This window comes from Homalodisca vitripennis, chromosome 5 (genome assembly GCF_021130785.1).
Source record: "Homalodisca vitripennis isolate AUS2020 chromosome 5, UT_GWSS_2.1, whole genome shotgun sequence".
NCBI lineage: Eukaryota > Metazoa > Arthropoda > Insecta > Hemiptera > Cicadellidae > Homalodisca > Homalodisca vitripennis.
Genome location: NC_060211.1, coordinates 116,825,448 through 116,850,281, shown reverse-complemented (window position 1 = coordinate 116,850,281; position 24,834 = coordinate 116,825,448). Strand labels below are relative to the sequence as shown.

General features: G+C 35.1%; 1 protein-coding gene across 5 annotated transcripts in view; it reads left to right on the top strand.

Moving 5' to 3' along the window:
* The window catches only part of LOC124362790 (protein split ends), a 139,463-nt gene extending 120,213 nt beyond the window's left edge, over window positions 1-19,250 (top strand). For 4 of the 5 annotated variants that reach the window (XM_046817581.1, XM_046817580.1, XM_046817578.1 and 1 more), the window contains 10 exons: window positions 640-1,058; window positions 1,334-1,736; window positions 2,102-2,272; window positions 2,774-2,923; window positions 3,040-3,174; window positions 6,972-7,046; window positions 9,333-9,704; window positions 12,158-12,358; window positions 12,470-12,628; window positions 18,076-19,250. In XM_046817581.1, the coding sequence (XP_046673537.1) occupies window positions 640-1,058; window positions 1,334-1,736; window positions 2,102-2,272; window positions 2,774-2,923; window positions 3,040-3,174; window positions 6,972-7,046; window positions 9,333-9,704; window positions 12,158-12,358; window positions 12,470-12,628; window positions 18,076-18,204 (2,214 nt within the window). In that variant the 3' untranslated portion in view covers window positions 18,205-19,250. The remainder of the gene's footprint in view (window positions 1-639; window positions 1,059-1,333; window positions 1,737-2,101; window positions 2,273-2,773; window positions 2,924-3,039; window positions 3,175-6,971; window positions 7,047-9,332; window positions 9,705-12,157; window positions 12,359-12,469; window positions 12,629-18,075) is intronic. The other variant, XM_046817582.1, reaches the window with a different exon arrangement.
* Window positions 19,251-24,834: the final 5,584 nt, after the last annotated feature.

Here is a 24,834-nt window from a genome sequence, read left to right as displayed (position 1 = left end):
GAGTGGAGTTAAGTCCGGTACTTTTACCTCTAACTTGCACTATTATTCTTCTTTTATTAAAACCTTATAAATGAAGTTTCACACAATGAGACTACCGTTAAAAATATTGAACTTATCTCCTACATAGCCTTATCTCAAGATTTCTGGGAGGGGTATATAAAAGAAGGATAATAGTTAAAAAATCAGAGGTCACAAAGTTGATTCCGTCCAACTTAGCAACCTTGTTCAAATGATACTAATTTTGAATAGTTAGTCAGAAAATTGGTTTTCTTGGGAGTTGTAGGTTTTGTAACATCAAGATATTTGAGGTGCAATCGGTTTTGGGTTTGGAAAATATTTTGTTGTTAAATTCATAACTTTAAAGATAACTTTCCTGTACATAGAAAAAGTAGAAATTTTTTATCACTGCAGGACTTTAGAAACATATGGCATGATAATTTTAATTAACGAATTTATTATTATTAGTTAGTACAGTAGATAAGTGATGATTTGCAATACAGTGTAAATTATTCTCAGTGCATAAACCATTTTGAGTATCAAGATGTAACAATATATTGTGCTAGGAACATAATATATTCATAATATTATTTTAAATAATGTCAAAATTATAAATTTTTAACTGTAATAACATGTCAACAGGAGAAGGATGGTAGTAGAAACACGGTGGATGACACGATAGAAGATGTGATCAGAAGTACTCGCAGTAGTAGTCGACGAACCACCCGTGCTTCAGTGAACTGTGCTGGCACTAATGTGATAGAGACAAGAAAATCTCCTCGTCGTAAGCAATCATCTGTGCCTCCACTACCACCTCCACCAGTACCAGTGATTACGGAAGTGGTAAAGCCGGTTGTCCTGGAGGCTGTGAGTGAACCCTCTGCAGTGCCAACCCCACTCCCACCGCCTCCAGCCCCACCTGTACAACCTCTGCCACAGGCCACTACCAAACCACCGTCGGCTGAACCCATGACACTTATCGATCCTGTCACAGGTCTGCTCATACCCATGCGTGAGAGTGAAGAAGGCCAGTACATTCCGGTCAATTCAGACCATGTTAGGTTAGTATTAATTTATTCTGTATCTCTGGTCTCTGTCTTTTGCATTTTTTGTCATAAAAAAAACTTGTTGACTGAAAGGCTGTCCACAGTGAGGCTGAAATATTTCAAGGTTTGAATATTGTATATATTAACTGCAAAATCTTTACAATAGTTATGACATCTACTGCTGACACCTGCCACGTATCTTAACAATTACAATAATACTTATTGTGTTCTACTTTATTAATGATGAATGATCAATACTGATTTTATTTTTTTTTTTTACTTTTTTACAGACCAGTTGTAGAAAGTAAGGAGGATACAGGAGAACCTGCTGAAAAACGGATAAGGACGAGTCTCCCCACAGAGTCTGAGGCAAGTCTGCCCACACGGCCAGGTATTCCGGTAAAGGTGCCTCCAAACTGTGCAGTTGTGCCACCCTTGCCACCCAAGCCCAGTGTGGTGGCAGACCTGTCTCGTCCCTTGGTAGCACACAACAAACCACCTGTGACCTCCAAGACAACCGGTATTGTCGTGCCCAGTGGCATACCCCGGCCCACCGCCACTTTACCCAACCCAGTGGCCCTCACTGTGGCCGCACCATCACTGGTCAAACCCTCTCAAACTGTCATGATGAGTCCAACTGGAATCAATAAGGCATCGGTCACCAATGTCGTTGGACCTATGACCATAAACAGGGTAAGTAATTGTCATGAGATAGTTATAATCTTGTTTACCATTTGAACTTTTACAATGACAAAAATTACAAATCTCACACCTAAATCACATAAGGTCTTTTTAATCTTTCTTTCTCAAATGCAATAACTGTATGATGGCTTCTTCTATGGCAAAATAACAAGTTTTGAATAGAAGATTATACTTTAAAAGTTATGTTATCTATATTACACATTTGTATTTTTATAAAACGAAATATAAATCTTACTTTCTATATACTTTGACTTTCATAGGTTACTACTTAAACAATGTTATAGACAGTGATATCCTATATCGGCACTGTTTTTGTTTTGATGATGATTGTTATGTGCTATGTTGTGTATGTTTAGGTTGTGGCACCTCCACCGCTATCACCGTCCAGTAAACCTCTGTCCTCCACCACTCCCCTCACCCACAAGACCCACTTACTGCAAGCGGTCACTCACAGAGGAAAAGTTCCTGTTGCTAAGGTGCCAACACCCATGACGCCCAAAGCTCACATTCTACATTCCATGAGCAATGTAAGATACTGCTTTAATTATCAGTTGTTAAGTGTCTTAAAATGTGTTTAGACACAAATGATTGGTTCTAGTAAATGAAAAACAAAGTTTCATCACAACTGTAACAGTCGTACATACATACTTTAATGATTCTGAAAATAGATTTTCCTATTCTTAACCCTTTACACTAGTAAGACCACTAAGTGTAGTTCTTACTGATTATTCTCTCAACCATTAAGAGTGGCCCGGCAAGCTGAGGGAAAGAGTGTGGTCATAAATCGCCGACTGGACAGAAAACAACTGTGACCACCTAACAAGCAGAGAGGCCAATCAAAAAATTTCATTACAAGTGGTTAATATGGTTAACAGTCTGGTATTAAATATGATTTTTCTAAATTTATTAGACGATGAAAGAAGAAAGGGAGCAAGAATTAAATTGATCTAGTTAATACTTAAATCATCGTGTACATGTTTGAACCAGTCAGTCACTGAAATGTAATGTTGGAAATTATTTGATGACAGGTGGTGGCCCGGGAAGGTGTAGTGGGCCCAGGCACTCCTCCACCTCCCCACCACGGGACTTTACTTACCGGCTCTGTGGCCAGTCCCCCACTGCGTGCACCCCACCATGCCAGCCAGCAACCCGTTGTTACGGGAGCTAGCAGCACTAGGGTAAGTAGCAAGTAGTGATATCTCCAGCGTCCACATTTAATATACCGAGGAACTTACAAATGTAATTTTTATTTAATTATGATTATTTTGAGTCAACACACGTTATAATTTGACAGGTGGTGTGCAAGGGACTGTTGGAGCCACTCAAAGTGGAGCCAGGAGGATGTATTGTAGTGCCCACTGCCTCGCCACAGTCCCGCAGTCAGGTCATGCAAGCTGGACTACCTGTCCCGGCTTATGAGGCTTCACTGGTGAGAACCGTACTTTTCCATCTGTGTTACTGTGTGCATGCTATGTTTTAACATAAAGAGGTAAACACATCTATCTGGTCTCAACTTGTGGGTGTTTGGGTTTATTAATATTTACATATTAAAATCTTGCAGACAGCAGAGTATTTAGAAGTGCTGGTATTGAACATTTTATATTTTTACAATTTGTCTTAATTGCTGTTATTCTTCCTATCTAACATATTTATTTAAATTAAGACTTCTAAGTGTAACTGAAACTTGGCATTTCTTGGTATCAGAATAACATCTGCAGGGAAACCTTATTACATTTTTTTCAGAAATCTATATCCAAATTATTATTTATTTTACTGTATAGTAAATCTATATCAAGAAGAACGTAATATGAGGAAGAAATTTCTACTATAAAGCAAAATATCACAAACATAGATGTTTATTTGATTGCTTATAAATAAGTTAAATAAATGTTTAAATTAAATTTTAGTGAGCTGCTTCAAAGTTGTATAAATAATAAACTAAGGTCATGGATAGTAACATTCAAGCTTTTCATCAGCTTTTATTACTCAGATTGGGCTGAAAAATGTAAAAATGCTACCAACCCATCCTACATCAACTAAGTAAGGAACAAACCCTGGATGCAATGTGAAAATAAATCACAAATTGTTTTTATGTTTATACTGCTACTGCTTGCCTACTGTTAACGTAAGGTATAGAACAATGCTTTTGTCTAGCACTTGGAAAATACTTATGTAATTGTTGGCACTTTTTCTTCATTTATTTTAATATTTATTCAAAGAAAAGTATTCACTAGGATAGTGACAGAAATGCTGAAGAGAATGTAAACAAGCATACTACGTGTGACAACTGCATTAGTTGTTAGAAAAAGATATTATCATAATTCACAGACCAAAGACAATCAGTGCCTTCAAAACACTGTGTCCTTGTTGGACTGTTTCACTCACATTCAACATAGGGATGGGCATATAAAAATGGTCAGAATATGATAATCAGTAAAAAATTAGAACCTATCCATTTATCAATCCCAGGTTTCATTTGTTTCATAAATATATCATTATAATACATTTGAACAACTAAATAAAATGTTGAGGCCTTATGAAATGTGTTTAAGAGTCTATTAATCAGTTGAAAAAATTATTTCAATATAGTCCCACTCTTTCAGAAATTCAGTTGAGCTGAACATGTTCAGAGAAATAATAACCACAAAAGTATATTTCTAAATAAAGAAAAATTATGTTTTTGATGTTATGTTTGAATAACAAGATGATCAAAAGAGATGTTTTTCACTATTAATTGCAGTAAAGCCAGTAGTAGCAGTACAGTGTTATTTTTAGGGTACGATTAAACAGACTGCAATGTGTGGAAAACTCTCAAATACAGTTAACATATAGAATAAATGCACAGATCATCCCTTTCTGTCAGATTTTGTACTTTACTCTATGTGTTGGATAGTTTCACGTCGCATCACTGTCTGTGTATTCCTACCCTAACTTAAAATGTACTGAATTATTTAAAAAAAAACCAGAGTTGAAAAATTCACTCAAATATGTACTAAAACTAATTGAATGGTATCTCACTCAACTGAAGCCTAACTGTAACCGCTGCCACACAGCAACATCAAGTTACATGTACATAAAACTCACACTTGGGAGGATAGGGTGGGGATGAAATTTTGATCTGAGCACCCTTCACACTTATTGAATGGTATCTCACTCAACTGAAGCCTAACTGTAACCGCTGCCACACAGCAACATCAAGTTACATGTACATAAAACTCACACTTGGGAGGATAGGGTGGGGATGAAATTGTGATCTGAGCACCCTTCACACTTATTGAATGGTATCTCACTCAACTGAAGCCTAACTGTAACCGCTGCCACACAGCAACATCAAGTTACATGTACATAAAACTCACACTTGGGAGGATAGGGTGGGGATGAAATTTTGATCTGAGCACCCTTCACACTTATTGAATGGTATCTCACTCAACTGAAGCCTAACTGTAACCGCTGCCACACAGCAACATCAAGTTACATGTACATAAAACTCACACTTGGGAGGATAGGGTGGGGATGAAATTTTGATCTGAGCACCCTTCACACTTATTGAATGGTATCTCACTCAACTGAAGCCTAACTGTAACCGCTGCCACACAGCAACATCAAGTTACATGTACATAAAACTCACACTTGGGAGGATAGGGTGGGGATGAAATTTTGATCTGAGCACCCTTCACACTTATTGAATGGTATCTCACTCAACTGAAGCCTAACTGTAACCGCTGCCACACAGCAACATCAAGTTACATGTACATAAAACTCACACTTGGGAGGATAGGGTGGGGATGAAATTTTGATCTGAGCACCCTTCACACTTATTGAATGGTATCTCACTCAACTGAAGCCTAACTGTAACCGCTGCCACACAGCAACATCAAGTTACATGTACATAAAACTCACACTTGGGAGGATAGGGTGGGGATGAAATTTTGATCTGAGCACCCTTCACACTTATTGAATGACCATCTCACTCAACTGAAGCCTAACTGTAACCGCTGCCACACAGCAACATCAAGTTACATGTACATAAAACTCACACTTGGGAGGATAGGGTGGGGATGAAATTTTGATCTGAGCACCCTTCACACTTATTGAATGACCATCTCACTCAACTAGAATCCCATCTGTAACCATGTCATGTACAATTCAAGATTTTAGCACTGTCTAATGATCTTATTAGTTTTTAGGAAATATTAAACAAACATGCAAATATTAAAAGCAACATTAAAGGTTCACCCTATTTCATTATTTTTGTTTTGATTGACCTGGAGATGTTTTCCAATTATCTACTCATCTCTATTGTTTTGTCATTTTCAATGAAGAAGTATTTATGTAAATCTCTTATAATTTACTGATTGATATTTTCTAATTGTATTAGTTATGTAATTACTTCTTATATTTATTACAAGTTAGGAGTATACCGTCCACTCCATATTGTGTAATAAACTTCACTGAGGTTGCATACAAACTTTCAATTCTACACCTCATTTTATCAGGCTACATGTGTAACTGTCAAATGTTAAAATTTATTTGATTGTCTCAGTTTGATTACAAATTTATTTATCCTTAAAATTTGTTGTTGCCATCATGGTTACTAATGAGACCAGTGCAAAAAATGTTCATGAACGCTCAGCCAAATCCTGTGAAGTGACATGCACCTTCATCTAACTCAATTTTGTCTATTAAAAAGTAAACCTCTTCATGCAAAATTTTAAGAAGTCTGTAGTTCATTTTTTTCTTGAGATATTGGTTGGACAAACAAGAAAGATAGACAGAAATTAAATGTTTTCAGCCCCTCAGTGATAGGCTTCATTAATGCTCTTACAATTATTATTAATTATTATGTTCTGCATTGATATACTCTTACGAACTACAAAATTAGTTCCAAAAGAATAGTCATAATGTATTAATCACATGCTATGTGCTTGTTGTGATAGGTTAAGAAAGTGATAGGTATTATAAATTATTGGAAAAGCATTTTAAATAAAAAAAAGCTGGGCTCCAAAAAGTTTAACTCAAGTTGTAGATTTCTCAGAAACTCAAACTGTCAGACTTGCATTCTTCAGTATTGTATAAATACATTTCACTGTTGCTAAATGTTCTTTGGTGAGGTTTACTGGGTATTTAGTTGTGCTAGGGTGTTAGCTGTAACTAACAATAACGTAACGGTAATGGCTAAGTGTGTGCTGTGCGTGTGTGATGGTTATGGGAATGGTTTGGATGCAGCATGGGTTGGTGGCAGAGTTACTTCCGAATCCTCAGTGGCCTCGCCAGAGCCCCCCGCCCGCTCACCAGCCCCAGGTATCTCACCTTTCTTTGCTGTCTCAACCGCTTTGCATGATGGTCCTTTAGTGTAAAAATGGAAGTAATTTGTTGCTGATGATTTATTTTAAATTATAGGCGATTGGTTTGATTATAAACTCTTTCAAACCTGATACCAGATATACTCTAAACCATTCCTCTTTACTGTCAATATTGGCAAAAGCTTAAAATCAAAATAAAACAAGACATCTATATAAGTTTAATCAGGGATTGGGATTAGTTGTGAAGGCAAGGGTCTCATTTATAATTATAATCAGTTACTCATTGCAACTTCCTGTTTGACGCACAATGTGAACACATTTACTTGATCTTATTTGAACAATTGGTGTTTTACATCAACATTTATTGTAGATGAGAAATCGATCACCAAAACTAGCACACAGTTTCACTAACACTACTGTAGAGCGCAGTTACAGTGGTAATAACATTCTGAAATTTTGTACTTTTTTACATAAGTATATTGGCAATGACAAGCATTTTAGAAAGTTTAGTTTGTGCGTTTTTATAAGAGTAAATTATAGATATTAGAAACAACACCTTTCTTAACTGCAAGACACCAAAAAGTCTGTATGTGAGAAAGATTTTGTTTATTTGCCAAAGAATTCAGTTTTTGTTTGTTTGGTCAAGTAAATTTTTGTCTGAGTGAAAGTTTTTGGAAAAGACCTAAATACAAAATTTGTATTCTTTGCATTTTTTTATAAACTATGTAGTTTCTCTACAAATGAGGTCAGAAGTGGGCCGTTTCCATGCATGAGTCGTCCACTAGGACTTGCTGCAATGTGAACTACCCATTATTGTACATTTATTAATTTGTTATCAGGCTGGCCTATTAGGTCTTCTCCAGTTAATAATTTTCCTACTTACGTTTGTAAATTAAATTGAAGATAACATCTTCAAATGCTAATTACATAACTTAAGAAGTAATGGATTATTTAAACGAAAAATGAGTACCATGACAAATTTGTATAAGGTAAAATAATATTGTGGTTACAAATTATTACCTTGAAATGAGTTGCATGGACAGTTAATAAAAATAAAGAGTTATATATATTTTACAAATTTTGATGAAGCACAGTATTATTAATTTTTATTGAACTAAACTAAATAAATAGACATTATCAACATGTACATAGTATTGTATATTGTAACAAATTACTGTAGTTAAATTAGTAAAAAAGTGAGGCTCAACACTCAGTAGTGTGAATAATTCTTATATTCTTCCCACTCCCTATTGGTGAAACTGCTCTGTCCTCACTTGCTGCTCGCCTATGCCCTGTCCATCTCTTTCTTTGGTGTGTGGTTATTACTAAAGGAAGTTGCACAAAAATTGGAGTTCATTGCTATTTTATTTTAAACACTGGTACTAATAATGTAATAAGTGATCTGTGAATTGAAAATGAAACACTTAAATTATAAATTAACACCACCAGCTGAAGGCTCATTCTAAATGCCATCATAAACTAGATAGATTTTAGAGTTGGAAACTTGCATCTCTTATTTTTTATGAGTAATCTGAAAACATAATTCTAAGTTGTGCCACTGCTCAACAACTTGTACTTGCCAAATGGTGAGTAGTTGGAGCGCCTCTGTTGCTTTAATTCTGTTTCAATTGGTTCTGCATGTGTTTCGTTAAAATATTTTCTTGCATTACAAAATATGAAATATGTATCGTTTCTTAAAATTCGGTAATGAAATATTGTATTTTTAATGTATTAAGTAACCTTTTGAACCTCTGTCAACACTTTTATGAAGTTTATAACTACTATTTTCTTTTTTGATAGTGCTTTTATCTAGCTTGTAGCAAGGCGTTAGGCATAAATAAGCTTGGTTCTCTACATTTTTCTGTTTTAGAGGAACTGAAATTGAAAATTATCTCCATATTTTATAGTGGGGGCCTGGTACTTTCTTAAACAATCTTTGTTAATAAGGTCTATAATTTCTATGTTATTCAATGAATAATTTCTGTATTGTAACTTAAACTGACAAATCAGGATTGAAAATAAGATAAGTTGTTCACTGCAAATGTATTTAATACTATTAGGAATAAGGTTTTAAGTAAACATGTAAGTTTAAAAAAAAAATAATTTTTGTGTTTGTTTTTAGTCAGGAGCCAAGTTTGCTGAAAAAATGTGACACATACTATGCTGTTATAGAATATTATGTTATTGAAGAGTTTATTAGTAACACTTTTATATGAATTAAGATAGCTTAGAGTTTTCAAAGCGGAACAGAATGAGGGTAGTAATTTATCGTGTTGATGTCCAGGGAGAGGTGGTGCAGCACGTTAACTACCCGCCCCATCACATCCAGCCAGCGCACTATGTCCATCCCCAACTAGTGTATCAACAGTACTTGCGTGAGGCAGCGCTCACTGGCTACCACCTGCCGGTCAAGGGCGAACTAGAGGAGGGTGTGACAGGTAGCAGTCCACCACTGGAGCTGCGGCGGGGCTCACCTCATGACAGAACCACTGACTCACCGCAGGTGGCCACCGTGTATGTGCATGGTCCACGCCACTTGTACTACGACCCACCACCAGCACATCGCCCCTCACAGCCGAGAGGTCTGCAGGTCGCCACTCCACCACATGCCAGTCAGGTGCCCCCGCAGGCCGATTCCCTCCTTATGCTTCTACAGGTATTGTCATATCACGAATCTACATTATAGCATGACAGTATTTTAGAATAAATTGCTATAAGTGAAAGAGTACCTAAAAATTTCATTATTGAAGTGACTACTTGTTTTGGCGGGCTATGGGTGTATGTTTTGCATGGGGAGAAATTTTTGTTTCACGTCATGGAATGTCACATCATGTTTGTTGCCTCTGTAGTCACTAGGGGCAGGACTATCACAGTCATTTGGATGTCAGGGCGTTTCTCTGTTCAGTCCAATGGCTATCCAGGCGTGCTAGTGAGAGGTTACTGCCGCTCCTTTTTTAAATCACTACTTCTTTTGGCGGGCTATGGTTGTAAGTTTTCCACAGGTGGGGGGTGGAAAGGCAGTAGCGGGACTGACTGACAGAAGTGACTACTTCTTACAACAGGCTAAGAATAAAATCACTCAGACTAAAATATATTGTAAAATACTGGTTTTAATAAATCTACTAACTACAAATTTATTTGTTAATGAATTCAGTGTAAAACTGATTAAATTACTGCATCATTTAATGGCAGTATTTAAAACTCATCAGATTCTAAACTGAATTTCAGCACGGTTAATATTAATGCCTATTCCAGTTCACTACTAGTTTTGTCCTAACAAAAATAAAAAAAACAATAAAAAATAAATTGACTAGATCTTTTTTAGCTAACAAAGTCGTAATTTGATCCTGGAAGAAAATTAGTCTTTCTGTTGAGTTTAATTATAACCTTTACTCAATTATAATGGGCCTTACCTTACATTCACTTAGAAATAAATTACGTTAAAACAGATTTTAGTACAAAGTTCGCTGAAGAAACATCAAAAGCATTAATTGACTGTTTAAGAGATAAATTAAATTTAACAATGTCAAACGATAAATACATAAGTACAATGAGATATGGAACAAGATATTTAGCAAAATTTTGTTCCAGAACAAAATGTTGTTTCTCATGTCAGTTTTTATAAACCCATAATTTTAGAATATAAAGACAATAAAAATGAAGTAATTACTGTATTTATGTTTTTTTGTTATGTTAACTTTTTTATGTTAAAGAATTTGGTGTCTCATGTTATTTTAACCTTTCCAGCGTTATTGACGCGGATCCGCGGAGGGCTACTACAAGCTCAAAACGTTATTGCCGTGGATCCGCGTTTTTGCATTCTTTATTTTCTTAATGCTATGTTAGTTGAATATTTTGCTGCTAGATGGTTCTAGTAGTTATGCGACATACAGACGGGTTGCCCTGCCTCAAATTCTATTACAATGGGAGTGGCAGTGGCTTCTAATTGGCCAAACACTGTCTAACGGGCGTGGCCTTGCGCCTTTCACAAAGTCATTGACGGGAGCTCCCGTCAAGGCATCTAGTCAGTTAGTTAGTGAGAAGCGTCCGGTACACGCACATGTATTTCGGTTATCGCTAATTTTCTGTTGTGTCCTATTCTTTTTAAAGTAAATTATTCATATTATATACAGCAGTGTCCAGTGTTTATTTACCGGTAGTGTTTTTTTTACCATTATTCGCGTGAATGGCGAATCCAGACGATTCGGAATTTGAAGATTTGGTAATTCTGAGCAATTACTTGGTCAACCCCAAACTTTTTCATATTTTACTACGGTCATAAGGATGTTATCAGAAAGCAAGAAACATAATTCAAGCCCCGCAAGGCCGTCCTACAGGTTGCCGAGCGATAAGAAGGTTCAAAGTCCACGCGATAACAGTGGCTTGCGGGAGAGGCGCGGAATGCCAGTTGTGGCAGCCCGCCACCAAATAAACACTCTTTGTGTACTTTTGTATTTTTCTAATTTTATTAGTTTGTAATATAGTATTATGTTTATCTGTAAAACTGTGTTTCATTCCCCTATTTACTGAATAAATGATAAAAAAATTAGTGACAACTACACTGCTATTCTACGATATTCTCAAAAGTTAAAAATTAGCCTAGGAAATCCAAAAAGGGCTAAACAAATTTTATTTACTATTAAATAACTCTATTTTGACATACAGAAAGGAAAATAAATTTAACTTTACACATTGGAAATTAAAAAAAATTCTAACTTAATCAAGGATCAGGTCCAATTTTTCATGACGCTTAAAGGGTTAAAATGTAAAAAATAACCATTTAATAATTAGCATTCATACTTTTTTCAAGATAAATATTCACATCCCATTATAAGAAATAGTAATTTTGCATTGGTCATTCCTGCAACTGCCTTTCCATTTTTTGTTTACCGATAATGGTACTAAAAATTTTGGTCAAGTAGTACTAATAATTGTAAATTTTCATTTGAGTATCCATGAAAAATCACTAAAATTACTTGACTAGCTTTAGTTTTTTACTGGCACTGTTACATTGGACATTATTTGTGCTGTAAAATTTAAAAATTAAATCATTTTAAGTTAAACGTTTTGCTTGAAATTTTAAGTGTTAACTGAATGATATGTCAACAGCGGTATCCCGTAATGTGGCAAGGGCTGTTGGCCCTGAAGACTGACCAAGCCGCTGTTCAGATGCATTTTGTGTTTGGTAACCCCCACGTTGCTCGGGACTCACTACCATGTAATTCTGATGGCTCCACACCGCCACTGCGCATCGCTCAGAGAATGCGTCTTGAACAGACACAAGTGGAGGGAGTGGCTCGCAAAATGCAGGTATGTCTTAACCAATGTTATTCGGTTTAAAATGTTTGATCAAGACCTCAGTAGATGTGACAAGATAACTGTTCTGTATGTGCCCTGAGCTTATGAATGTTGTGTGGCTAGATGGACAACGAGCACTGCATGTTGTTGGCCCTGCCGTGTGGACGGGACCACATGGACGTGCTTCAACAGAGCAACAATCTGCAGAGTGGCTTCATCACCTACTTACAACAGAAACAGGCAGCCGGCATTGTCAACATCGCAGGCCCTGGTTCCCAACAGGTATTTTTTGTGGTTTTTCTTAGTGTTCGGTTTAATTCAAATGTATAGAACATGAGTTTGTGTAAAAGTACTTTTATATTTTCTTTACAATATAAACATATGATTTTAAGAGAAATTAAAATATTATACACATAATCCTCTAACCACACAAATCAATAAAGAAATGGATTATAGAACACTTATTTTCGAAATTACATTTTAATTGTAAACTATTCATTTAGTTTATTAATTGAGAATTAGGCTAAGTAATTTTGGATTGTATTTTAAAGCAGTGTCTTCCAAATTGGTAGATTATTATTTAAGGAAAAGAAATAAGAATTTAACAAGGCATTGAGATTTTGTTTGGAAGCACAATTATTTGTTTGAAATACATTATTTACAATCAATGGTTAGAAGGTCTTTAGATATTTTCCATGATGACATGTTACAAAAATAGAACACTAAAGTTTTAAACATTGGAATTCATTCTCGTCTTCAGACTTCATAAAAACTATAGGGCATAAGTCAAGAAAGCACAAACAATTAAAAATTAATCAAAGTTTAGTGATTGAACTTGTTACTCTGTGACAAAATATCAAGTTGTATATAAAACAAAGTTCAAGCATACACTCTAAACGCAGAGCATGCTTGCGTTTAGGTCCAACATTTTTAAGGACTGTTCCAGTACAGTTAATTCATTTTAATATTAGTGTGCCAAGGAAATTGAACTATCCAAACACTTTGTTGTTTGTGTCAAGCAAATCTGGAAAGTTTGTTGGATCTCCTTATCTAGATCTGTCAACTCTATCTTGTCTCCTCCTCTCCTCGCTTTTGTTTGTTTTTATTTTCTTTAATTTGTTCTAATACAATTTGTTTGTCCAAATTTATTTCTAATTGAAACATAGAAGAGTCAAGTAGTCAACAAACAACAAACAAATTACTAAAATTTTAGGTAATAACACACTGTGTAAATAAGTTATTAATATTATTAAGGTATTAAATTTGAGATTTTAATCTGATCCTCCCATCTATCTATATACCCCAAGCAAGTATTAATATAAGCTTTTATGAACTACAAAATTCTTCAGGATAGCATATTATTTAGGATAATCATATTTGGGATTTTGATTAAAATCTGCCATTTGAATAGATCTGTCTTCAACGTACCAAGGGTTGAAATTAATATAACAATGATTCTTTTTTTTATTATGTTTACAGCAAAATTTCATTTTCATTTTTTACTCATAAGAAAGTTTAAACCAAGCAAAATCCATTGTGTTTTAAACTTTTACTATCAGGAAACAGTAGGATATTTTTATTCATTAATCCCATTTTAATAAAGGATTCAAAATTGGAGTACAGTCATAACTACCATAAGGACAGAGTATCAAATTTGGTCTGGTCTATTTAATCCTTTTAACCCCTTGACTGCTGAGCAATATAGCAAGCCGAGTGACTCTAGGACTACTCTCGTGTTTACCCATTCCGACACGTCATGCGCTCACTGCTACACTCGTGTTAAAATGTTTTTGACACACGGCTAATTATTGTTTATTTCTTACTGCCTACAGAGTATTGATTACCCTCTGTTGACTATTTTCAGTACTACAACGACTGAAGCGCTACTTGACAAGTGTCTAAGTTCGGTTTACAACTTGGTGCTATGTCGAGAGCACATATTTACATAAAAATATTAGCTTGTGCCTAGCTGAAATTTATTAGCACTGTATGTGTTTCATTGAGTGACGTTATTAATGACATAGTAACGATAGTGAAATAAGGCAATTTCTTAAGAACCCAGTTCACAGTTAAACTACGAGGGCTGTTTTTTTTTTTCAACTTCCGATGTGGTATAAAAATAAAACTAGGGAGAGTAATTAAATAAATTTATTATCAAAGTTAGGTACATTATTAGTTACTTTTCAACATAATCGCCATTTAAATTGAGGCATTTTTCATACCTGGGTACAAGCTTCTTAATACCTTCTTCATAGAAGTTTGCCGCCAGTGATTTGAGATGGGTTTTCACGGCGTCTCACAGCGCGTCGTCTGTTCGGAAGCTCTGCCCTCCTAGCATCTTCTTCAGTTCCGGGAAAAGGTGATAGTCACTCGGCGCTAAGTCAGGACGATACGCCGGATGGTCAAAAACATCCCATTTAAAACCGTCAAGAAGACGTTTTGTCAAAGCAGCACTGTGAGGACGGGCGTTGTCATGAATGAGCACTACTCCTGATGTGAGCATTCCTCTCCTTTTGTTCTGGATAGCTCTCCGCAAACGTTGTAACGTACCGCAGTATCCTTCCGCATTGATTGTGGTACCTGGTTCTAAAAACTCAACAAGCAATACACCTTTTTGATCCCAAAACACGTGGCCATAATCTTTTTGTTGTTGAAAGTTTTTTTGAATTTTTGGGTTTGTTTGGAGAGTTTGAATGCATCCATTGTTGGGACTGCTGTTTAGTTTCTGGGGTGGTACAGAACCCATGTCTCATCTCCTGTCACGATTTTGATAAAAAGATCTTCGCCATCAGCTTCATAACGGTTCAGAAAAGACGTTGCTGACGCCATTGTGGTCATCGAGCTTTGTGGTCATCAGACAACATCTTCGGCACCCATCGCGCACAAAGTTTTTTGTAGCCTAACTTGTCAGTTACGATAGAGTATAGGGCTGACCTTGAAATCTCAGGAAACTGATTGGATAGCTCCGTAATCATAAACCTTCGATTGCTTCTTACACTTTGGTCAACTCGATCAACGAGGTCTTCGTTTGCGACCTACTTTCGTCCTTGGCCCCATTCTACGGTGAATTTCTGCTGCAGATAACCCTTCAGCTTGTAAGAAACGAATGACACTTCTCAACTCGCACTTGGAGGGAGATTCTTTCATGGTAGCCATGTTTATGTGTCGCTAGATAAATTGGAAATGGCGTCGGCCGTCCGAAAATGAGTGAGGTTGTAGTGGGAGAGGTGCGCAGTCGACTGCCGCGCATTGCTGGCCGATACCGCTCGCCCAGCCATCTAGCGGCACGATCGGAAGTTGAAAAAAAAACAGCCCTCGTACAAAAACGCCTTGTTGTTGGAAGATGACAGATATTACACAGGCTTACTTGGCCTCTTTCATAACTATCATCTAAGTTTTTCTTTCATCTAATATTAAATTCTTTGAAACCAATCAAGGCACCTTTCTTATGTGTACACCTGGAATTACAAAATTCCACGACTCGGTCTACATTGGGAATAATATCCGCATGAGGGAGTGGAAAAATCTTCATAATTTTATTCGTCACCAGTTAAGGGTGGTACAGTAAAATTTATAAATAAAGCTAAAACAGGTATCATTAACGTGTTCTTGTTACTGATCAATTACAATTCATTGAAAATATGGGGAGAGTGATTTTACCTAATTTTCTTTCAAAGTATACTCCCTAAACATGCGCACACAACATAAGTGTGCACTTATTCCACTTTTCATACCACTGTTCAAACATCTCTGGAATTCACTTTTCAAAAGTTTCTTTTATTGGATTAACGGATTTCCATAATCTCATCTGAGTTGTTGTTCGTTCAGTTTCATTCTTAACTTGGTAACTTGAGGGTAAACATTTGCTGGTGCCAGGACAGGAGAATATGGAGGGTGTTACAAAAGTAGTCAGATTGTGCTTGGCAAGGTACTGTTTCAAAAGCAAGGCATGATGTGCTGGTGCTTTTCCAAATTGATGCAATTTTCTTATCTGTGGTAGAAGTGAAGGAGAGTCCATTCTTAATGTTGTCTTCGATGTTTGTGTGACCTTCCCAAAAATGCTTATGACGCTGTTTTGTTTTATTCTTGTGGTGTAATATTTGATATTAGTAAGATCAGAATTTTAGATAGCATATTTTTATTGTGTGTTCTTTGTGCTCTAAGGATCAATAATATAATGATAAATCAAATGTTTAGTAGGATTTTCATCAATATATTGATGAATCAAATGTTCAGTGTAGCACTGCTACAAATCATTGTTAGCTAACTTGATAATAAATCAATTTTATGTCAAAGCGTTACGGTTATACAGCAATCCAGTGCACATAAGTATTGTTAATTTTACCATGTTTATTTTATAAATTATAAGGAAATCTCATATATTGATGGTTATTGCATTTGTATTGAAACAATATAATAACCTTACTTTTTTTGACATTCTTTGATTTAATCCAAAACAAAATTGCTTTTAATTTAAATTATAATAAATAATGCTCTTATTTATAATAATGTTCGTAGTTTTATTATTATTCTTATTATTATATTTCTTTTTATTGGGAGATGAAAGGTTGACAGATCAATGAGAGAGGAGAAAAATATTAGACTGCCACTAAATTGGTTGCTCAATTCATATTGAATGTATCAGTTTGGTTAGGAACTTTGTAACAAGGGACCTTGTTTTGTAATGTCCTCAATGATAATGAAAAACATATAAAAATACAGGATGTTTCACGAAATGTTGACACAGTTTCAAGAAAGGATAGTATACACAAGAGCAAGCATAATTGTTCATATGAACACATTTTTCTGTCTCGCTTCATCTAGTTTCCGTCCATCTGTGTTTTTTATTTGTAAAAATGACATTTCAAAAATGTTAAAGCAAATAACTTGTGAAACTTGGTATTTATGTTAAGCTAATTGCGGGTACCATTATAAAGTCTAAATCAGTATATAAATTTTTAAAATTAAATATTTAAAAAGTTTTAATTCTATGCCTATTTTGAGAATTGGTTGAAAATGTTAACAGCTGTTTTAGTTGTATGTTTATAGTTTCTTACATGTAGAAAGGGTATTCTTAGATTGAAGTACTGAAGTAAAAAATAATTAGCCATGTATCATTAACACATTAACTGCGACACCAGTTATGTACCGATATATTAGCACGACTGTCCACTGCAGTCAATGTGTTAACAAGCTGTTTTAAATTAAAACAGAACATTTCTCTCTAGTTTATATTTTACACAGTTCTAATAGTTAAAAATGCCATAACTAACTTTTATTTTTAAACCAATTGACATGAATTAGTAGTTGGATTTGTCATTCAATTTGCAACAAAAAATGATATATTTACACATTTTTGGTAGTATTACCGCTTAACGGAATATTTAATACATACTGAAATTATAAAATGAAAATGTATAGTAATTAGTTTGAATTAGTCTTCCTTTAATTACCTTAACAATTAATTTAAATGCTGATTTTAAAATAATTTGTAATAACTGCTCTTGAGATGTAATTTAAAAGTAAAAACTTATATAGACAGACATACATTAAATGAAGCAAGATAAGGTAAGTGTTGATATGAATATTTGTTTACAATTTCTAAACTTGAGCCAAAATCCATGAAACACCCTGTTTTAAATATTATTATTTGTATTATTTGAACATAACTATCACTTATGATGAATTTGTCACATTTAACCCTAATAATTATTTTTCTTGCTGTCCAGGCTGCCTACGTTGTACACATCTTCCCATCATGTGACTTTGCCAACGAGAGTTTGGCCAGAATTGCTCCTGACCTACTGCACAGGGTCGCCAACATCGCCCACCTGTTAATTGTCATCGCCACTGTGTAGAGAGAGAGAGTGGAGCCTCTCTGTGCTACTGTGTTATATTGCCTTGTCTCGTTGGTCTCCCTTCGAGTCCGCTGTTCCTCCGTCGAGGAGTCTCAGCACCCAGCCACCTCAAGGCTCAGCCTCCCGATTACGTGTTTGTTTAACTAATAATTTGAAGCAGTTATGTTTGTATGGGTTTTATCTCTAGTTTGTGCGTTCATGATGTGGTATTCCAGTTAGTTACACAATAGTTGTTTTTATTTTGTGTTTGTTTTGGGAAGGCTTTTATTTATCCTGATTGCGACAAGTTTCACTGATTTGACATTGCTTTTTACTAGATTTGACATACTTATATTATCATCACGTTGAGTGTCATGAACATAACTGGACTTTGACATAGCGTTTCTGGTGGTTCTCTGTGCCTGTCCCACTGGATTACGCTTTTTATCTATGGACTACATCCACGAGACATCAAACAAAAATTATATTCTCTTACAACATCGAATTAATGTTTGTGTCTATTAACATATATATTATAAATATATAAATCACATTATAATAAGAAAAATAAACCAAATAATACCTGTCCCTATGTAAATTTGTACCAAATCTGTAATAATTTATACAATAATTTAAGTACAAAGGCTAAGAAGTGTTTATTTGTTATATTTTGGAAGTAGAAAGCTGTATATTTTGACCAACTATGTTATGTGTATATACTGTTTTATATAAAGATGTATTTCATTGTAATTAAGCAAAGCCGAGTTATGTAAATATAATTTAATGTCAGTTTGCTCAAATAAATATAGAATGTATGGTATAAGCTTCAAGGACCGAAGCTTTGTAAATAATTGTCCTAGTGAATGTCTATTTCGTGTGACATGAACCCAACTTCTTTCTTTTTTATCTGTTTATATACTTTGTAAATAGTTCAGAGAGTTTCTTGGGCTGTGATCTCTGCATTAAGTTGTATGTATCGTTATTTTTCAATTGATAAAAAAATATATTTAAAAATCATCCAGTGATTTAAGTTATTAAATAAATAAAGATGTTAGTGAAAATAATAATTTGGTGTTATGGTTTTTATTTCATTTCCTGCTACAGTAGAAGCTTGATAATTTAAACCGGAAGGGACAAGAAAAATTTCAATTATTGAATATAGGGGTGGAGTTAAAGAAATTGAAAATCGCTGACTAAACCTCAAACAAAGAATCACTGACTTAAGTTATAAGAGAGTCAAGTATGTTAATGAATTTGTTTAGATTGTTTTAATAGGCAGTAACATTATGTAATTTTATGTTTAACTGAACATTATATATATATATATATATATACATATATATATATATATATATATATATATATATATATATATATATGTATATGTATATACACACAGAACAAAACGTTATTGTAAAATACATGGTAGGTCATATTCACAGCTGATATGATTGATAACAAATCACAAAAGTAGTACAGAATACTCCAGTAAACAGGTAATATTTGTTTCACAATATGAATGTTTGTACGACAGTTATTGCTGTCCTAACTAATGTAGTTGCTAAACTTTGTCAAGTTTCAATTATAAATAAATGTACGTAAAGTAATAAATCTATTGAGGTGCCTTATCTCAAACATTAGTGTTTTAGAGACAAATTGATTGATTCCTTGACTTGTAGAGTTTCACTAGAACTTTTGGGTTAAAGACGGAGAACCTTCACTTATACTGTTCCAGTGAATAGAAGATTTGAGTTGGTCAAGATCTTTGTAACGCAATATTCAAGTTAAGTCTGGAAAGCCCAAGTTGGTGTCAATATCTGATCAACATACGCTCTCGTATTGCACAAAAAACCCCTCCTAGCACACCGGAAGAGGGAAGACTTAATTTCCGTCGTTTACTACATGGCACCAAATCCAAATTCATCATTATATTTAAATCATCTAGTTTCAAAACCAGATTCATTAATTTTTATAAATTTTTCACAATAAGTGTTATGTTTTCTATTAATATTGTATGTCTTTTTAATACAAGTAAAGTTAAAAAAGTTTGCTTCTAAAAAGAAAGAAAACATATTTACATTACTAATGTATACTCTTTATTTTCATTGTTACAATTATTGGTTGCTTAAAAACCCCATGAAAAGACATAGCAAAATGTTTGGAGGTACTAGTATTTGTACTAGTTCCACAAAAATGAAATTTAACAAATATGTAACAAAGAAAGAGATCATTAAAAGTCCATTTTGATAACATCCCAAAGGTCCTCTTTTGGGGGTACCATGAATCCCTGTTGTCCGATTTTTATCAAAGTTTTTCTAAAAGTGTGTATTTAATGACTAGTTTAAGAAACCCCATAAAAACTCGTGATTCCTAATTTATTATTGGTCTTTGCAACTTTATTTTAAATACATGCATAGTTTCTACGAAAACAAAGTAAGTAAAAGATTGCTTTTCCTCTTTACAAAGAAAGTTTAAAAATAAGATGCAAATTCTCATGGTATCTCCTGAAGAGAGGCTTCTCAGGTATAGTCAACTCAGACTGATGACCACTTCCATGCTTACTTATTTGTACATTTTAATTTTAGTGGAAGAAGTAAAAGATCTAGTAATTTCACACACCTCTTATCATGTTTGTGGTGGTGTTTGCTAACATTCTATGAAAGAGAAGGCCATGGAACTCCTCAGTGGTGCAGTGGAAAATTTTTCAGTGGGGGCAAGCTAGGTGCAAATTATAAAGAAATTTGAATTTATATGATTTCCTAGAATGCCTACAATAGCTGTGAGCATAAAATTGAATGATGTATCTAAGCTCACGGAATAACATTGAGCCTTCAGGAACTTTACATTATTTTATATTGAAAAATATAGGAAAAATAAATCTTATTTTTATGGATTTAAATTATTTATTTAATAAATATTATTAAACGTTGTTAAGAATTGTTATGGAGGCTTAGCTACCTTGCTATCATAACCTCTTTCAGGGTGGGCACCCGACATACAACAAGCCGGGAATTTAACGGACCGAGGAAAAGCCGGGTATTTTTTTGAGAACCGGAACAATTTCAAAAATAATTTTTCCGTCTCCAAGAACTTGTAAAATCCAGATATAATTTAACAGCTTCTTGAATCAAGAACTGATTAGCCCGCCACCAGAGCGGCGAGCGGTGTCAAACCCGTCAACAGGCTACAGTGTTGCGTGTACTTCACATCAACGTGAACACCATAGGCACACTTGCAGGGCTATCCATTACACACAAGGTTATCACGAAACATCGTATTTTACGCGACGTGGCTCGTGAAATTGTGAATGAAGATCGACATATGTTCGTGAGCTTCTCACGCCGATTGATCTAAAGTTACATCCACTAGTGTAGTGAAGTAATAGCAATACAAAAGGGGTTTTTTGTACTTAAGTATCATTCAGTCGTCGAAGTGGGGTCTGCGGACGGAGTTGTCCAACTCTTATTCTTTAGAGAAAATAGTATTTTGGAAAGACGTGTGTTAGATAGATAGCACAGGTCTAAAATGTACAGTGTTATAAACAGGCTTCAGAGTTCGGTTCGTTGAATAATATAATGTTTGACGGTTTGATGAGAGGTGCAGCCCGGGTTTTTGAGTACACCAGAATGTCAGTTGGATTTAAACAAAACTTAATAGTTTACTTTTTGGAGAAGAAAGTAGTGGGTTAATTACAACAAGTAACGTCGAGAAGGGGGCGTTTGCGTCCTGTTGCACAATGAGAGACTGAGCTGAGAGTTGAGCGACAGGAGAAACATTTAATGATTAAAATTGGTGGCGGATAAGCACCATCGTGTGGTACTGCCCTGCTGCTCACGTCTGCCATGGCTAGTGTCGGGTGTTCCCCATACGTACAACATAAACATTAAACTTTAAGTCCCCGCCCACCGCTAACCACTCGTATCGGCCGAGGCCTCGGTTGGTCTACGAACGATTGCTCCGATTGCCATCAAATTACATAGGTTAAAACGAAGGAAGTGGTGTTATGTTTTGATATCACGGTCACATCCAAATCTCGAATGAACTGCGTTTACACGGGCTAAAAATGGCGCAAGTTTTGTGTCCAGCTAAACATCCCTAGTCTAAACGGGTGCAAGAGCTCTCGCGAGAGCTGTTAATGGTGTATTAGGGGTTGATCTACCTCCACCTCACCTACGGATCGGTGCTGTCGAAAACCAGCGCATATTCCAATTTCAGAAGCAAGTGATTCACATAATCGCACAATTAATGTTGAGAAAAACAGGGAAGGAAGCTGAAAATACATTTGGAGACAATCTTATTTTGTATGTCTAAATGTGCTATGACATATGCCTGAGACGTACATTCGCATGAGATACGAGGTAGAGATATCTATCAATTGGAAGTCACAGGATGGAGGTTTACGAACACTTGCCCTCTCAAGTAGGAGTTTGTCTATAAAAAAATTTCTGAAAATAATTAAAAATGCCCCAACGCTAAGACGTTAAAAGTTCGTTTAAATCTTTCTCTAGCGCCTCAAGCTTTTTATAGTGCTGACCAGTTTATGGCATTCCACTGGGTGACCGCACACTTGAGAAGATTGACAACTGGTGTTGGGAAATGGGGAAATTGGCATGAATTAACGTGGTATGACTGAAAATACTGTTTGACTAAGGCCGTGATGCAGATTGCTTGTTCAAAATGTATAAAGAAAATATGACTATTGATATATACATATTTGGAAATGTCCTGGCAAAAAAAACATGATTAGAAAACCATTTCTGTTTATTCAGTAAACTTATCTCTAAATATGTCTATAAACCAGCCAGCATAATGCATAAGGTTTTACAACAAAAATATGATGGAATATTGATGAATTTAAAATTGGTACAATGAGATAAAGACTGGAAAAGAAGGCTTCCCTTTTGTGGTGATTGAGATAAAAAGGTACTATAACGCGAGAGTGCGCGGCCGCTCGATTATCAGGTTTTGGCATTGTTATGGCCTTTACAAAGGATCGAAGAAAACAAGAAAATGGTGATTTTATCGGAAAAGCGTTAATGAAAGTCTAAACTCAATGACTTGTATATGAAGGAATTAAAATATAAAAGTGAGAGTATACAAATTAAAGCACAATATGGCGAGGATTATAACACCGTATAACAGGCAACCACCACTATCTTCCAAATAAAATTTCTCTTATCTTCTTTATTCTCTAGTAAAGACAAGCGTATCACTTTACAGTACTACCTCACATTGCAAACGATGAACGAAAATGCCCACTGTAAATAAAGAGAAAAACGGGCCAATAGGGGTCCTTGAGGAACGCCTGACATAATTGGTACCAAATCCGTTATAATTATTTCCAATTTAATTTGAAAATATCTGTCACTTAAATATGATTTCAGAATGGCATACATTGAGTGTAGTAAATAGAGTTTTTTTTATAAAATAGCAGGGCATGATGATACACCTTATCAAAACGCTTGGCTTATGCCTAAAAAGCTGACAAACAAAATATCTTATCAAATGTTTGCCTGATTGTGTAACAGATCCTACGAATATGCTCTAAAGTAGAATGCTGGTGTCGGAAACCAAACTGGTGATAAAGAACTGATTCACTGGTATTGACTAATGTATTCCATATTTTAAGGAAAAGCTTCTCGGATAATCTTGAAAAGATTGGCAGTGAACTTATTGACTTCTACGATAACAAAATATTGGCAGTTTTCCATGGTTTATGTACAACTATTATTTGTGCTGCTTTCCATAATTTCGGAAAAATTCAAGACGTAATATAGCATTGAATATTAGGGTAACCAAAAAGAACACCTTTTATAGGGAGGATGTATATTCCGAATTATGCCATCTCTGACTTCAGCTGGCGTAAAATATGGCAATGCTATTTGATGAGGTTAGTCTAAAAACTCAAATATTTCAATGTCACCATTTTGAGGGGCTAATTGTGGGTAAGGTTTAAACCTATTGGAAAATTTATGTAAAAAGTGTACGCTTCTTCATCATTGCCTTTTTGCCCGATAGCCGTCACCATTTTGTATTGGTGGAATATAAGTGATTGAACTTTGTTAATAGTCAGTCGCATTACAGGAAGACCTTTAGTTAATTACTTAAACCAACCATTCTTTAAGTTTATTAATTTTTGAATAAGATCTCGACACTCGGTTAAGCCTTGTTTTGAATTTATTACTTTTATACTCTGTTAAATGCGTCTAAGTTTACGTTTATTTGCTACAAGGCGCCTTATGTAAACCGGATAAATTATATGATTGTCCGATTGTTTGTGAGATATATCAGGTGTTGATGTCCAAACCTCGTTCTGAATAATTGTGTTGAGGCGAATAACTGCGTCTTCCAAGTCACCGGGGATTTCAAGAGAATCTTGAGAATATTAAAATTAGTTTCATCTTTAAAGGTGTTCCAGTCCGTATATGTATTATACAGGTGGTCTTGAGTTAGTTAGAGTTTAGCATTTAAACGTGTTTTGTTCTCTTTTAAGCCTCAGATTCAGCTATATGTAGGCTTCGATGTACACGGGTTTCTTTCAAAGTAGACACACTGTTTCGTGTCTATACATTATTGGCCCTCCCCGGGATTTGAACCCGTGATCTCTCAATTAAAGAGCCGAGACTATAACCATTAATCTCATTAAAGAAG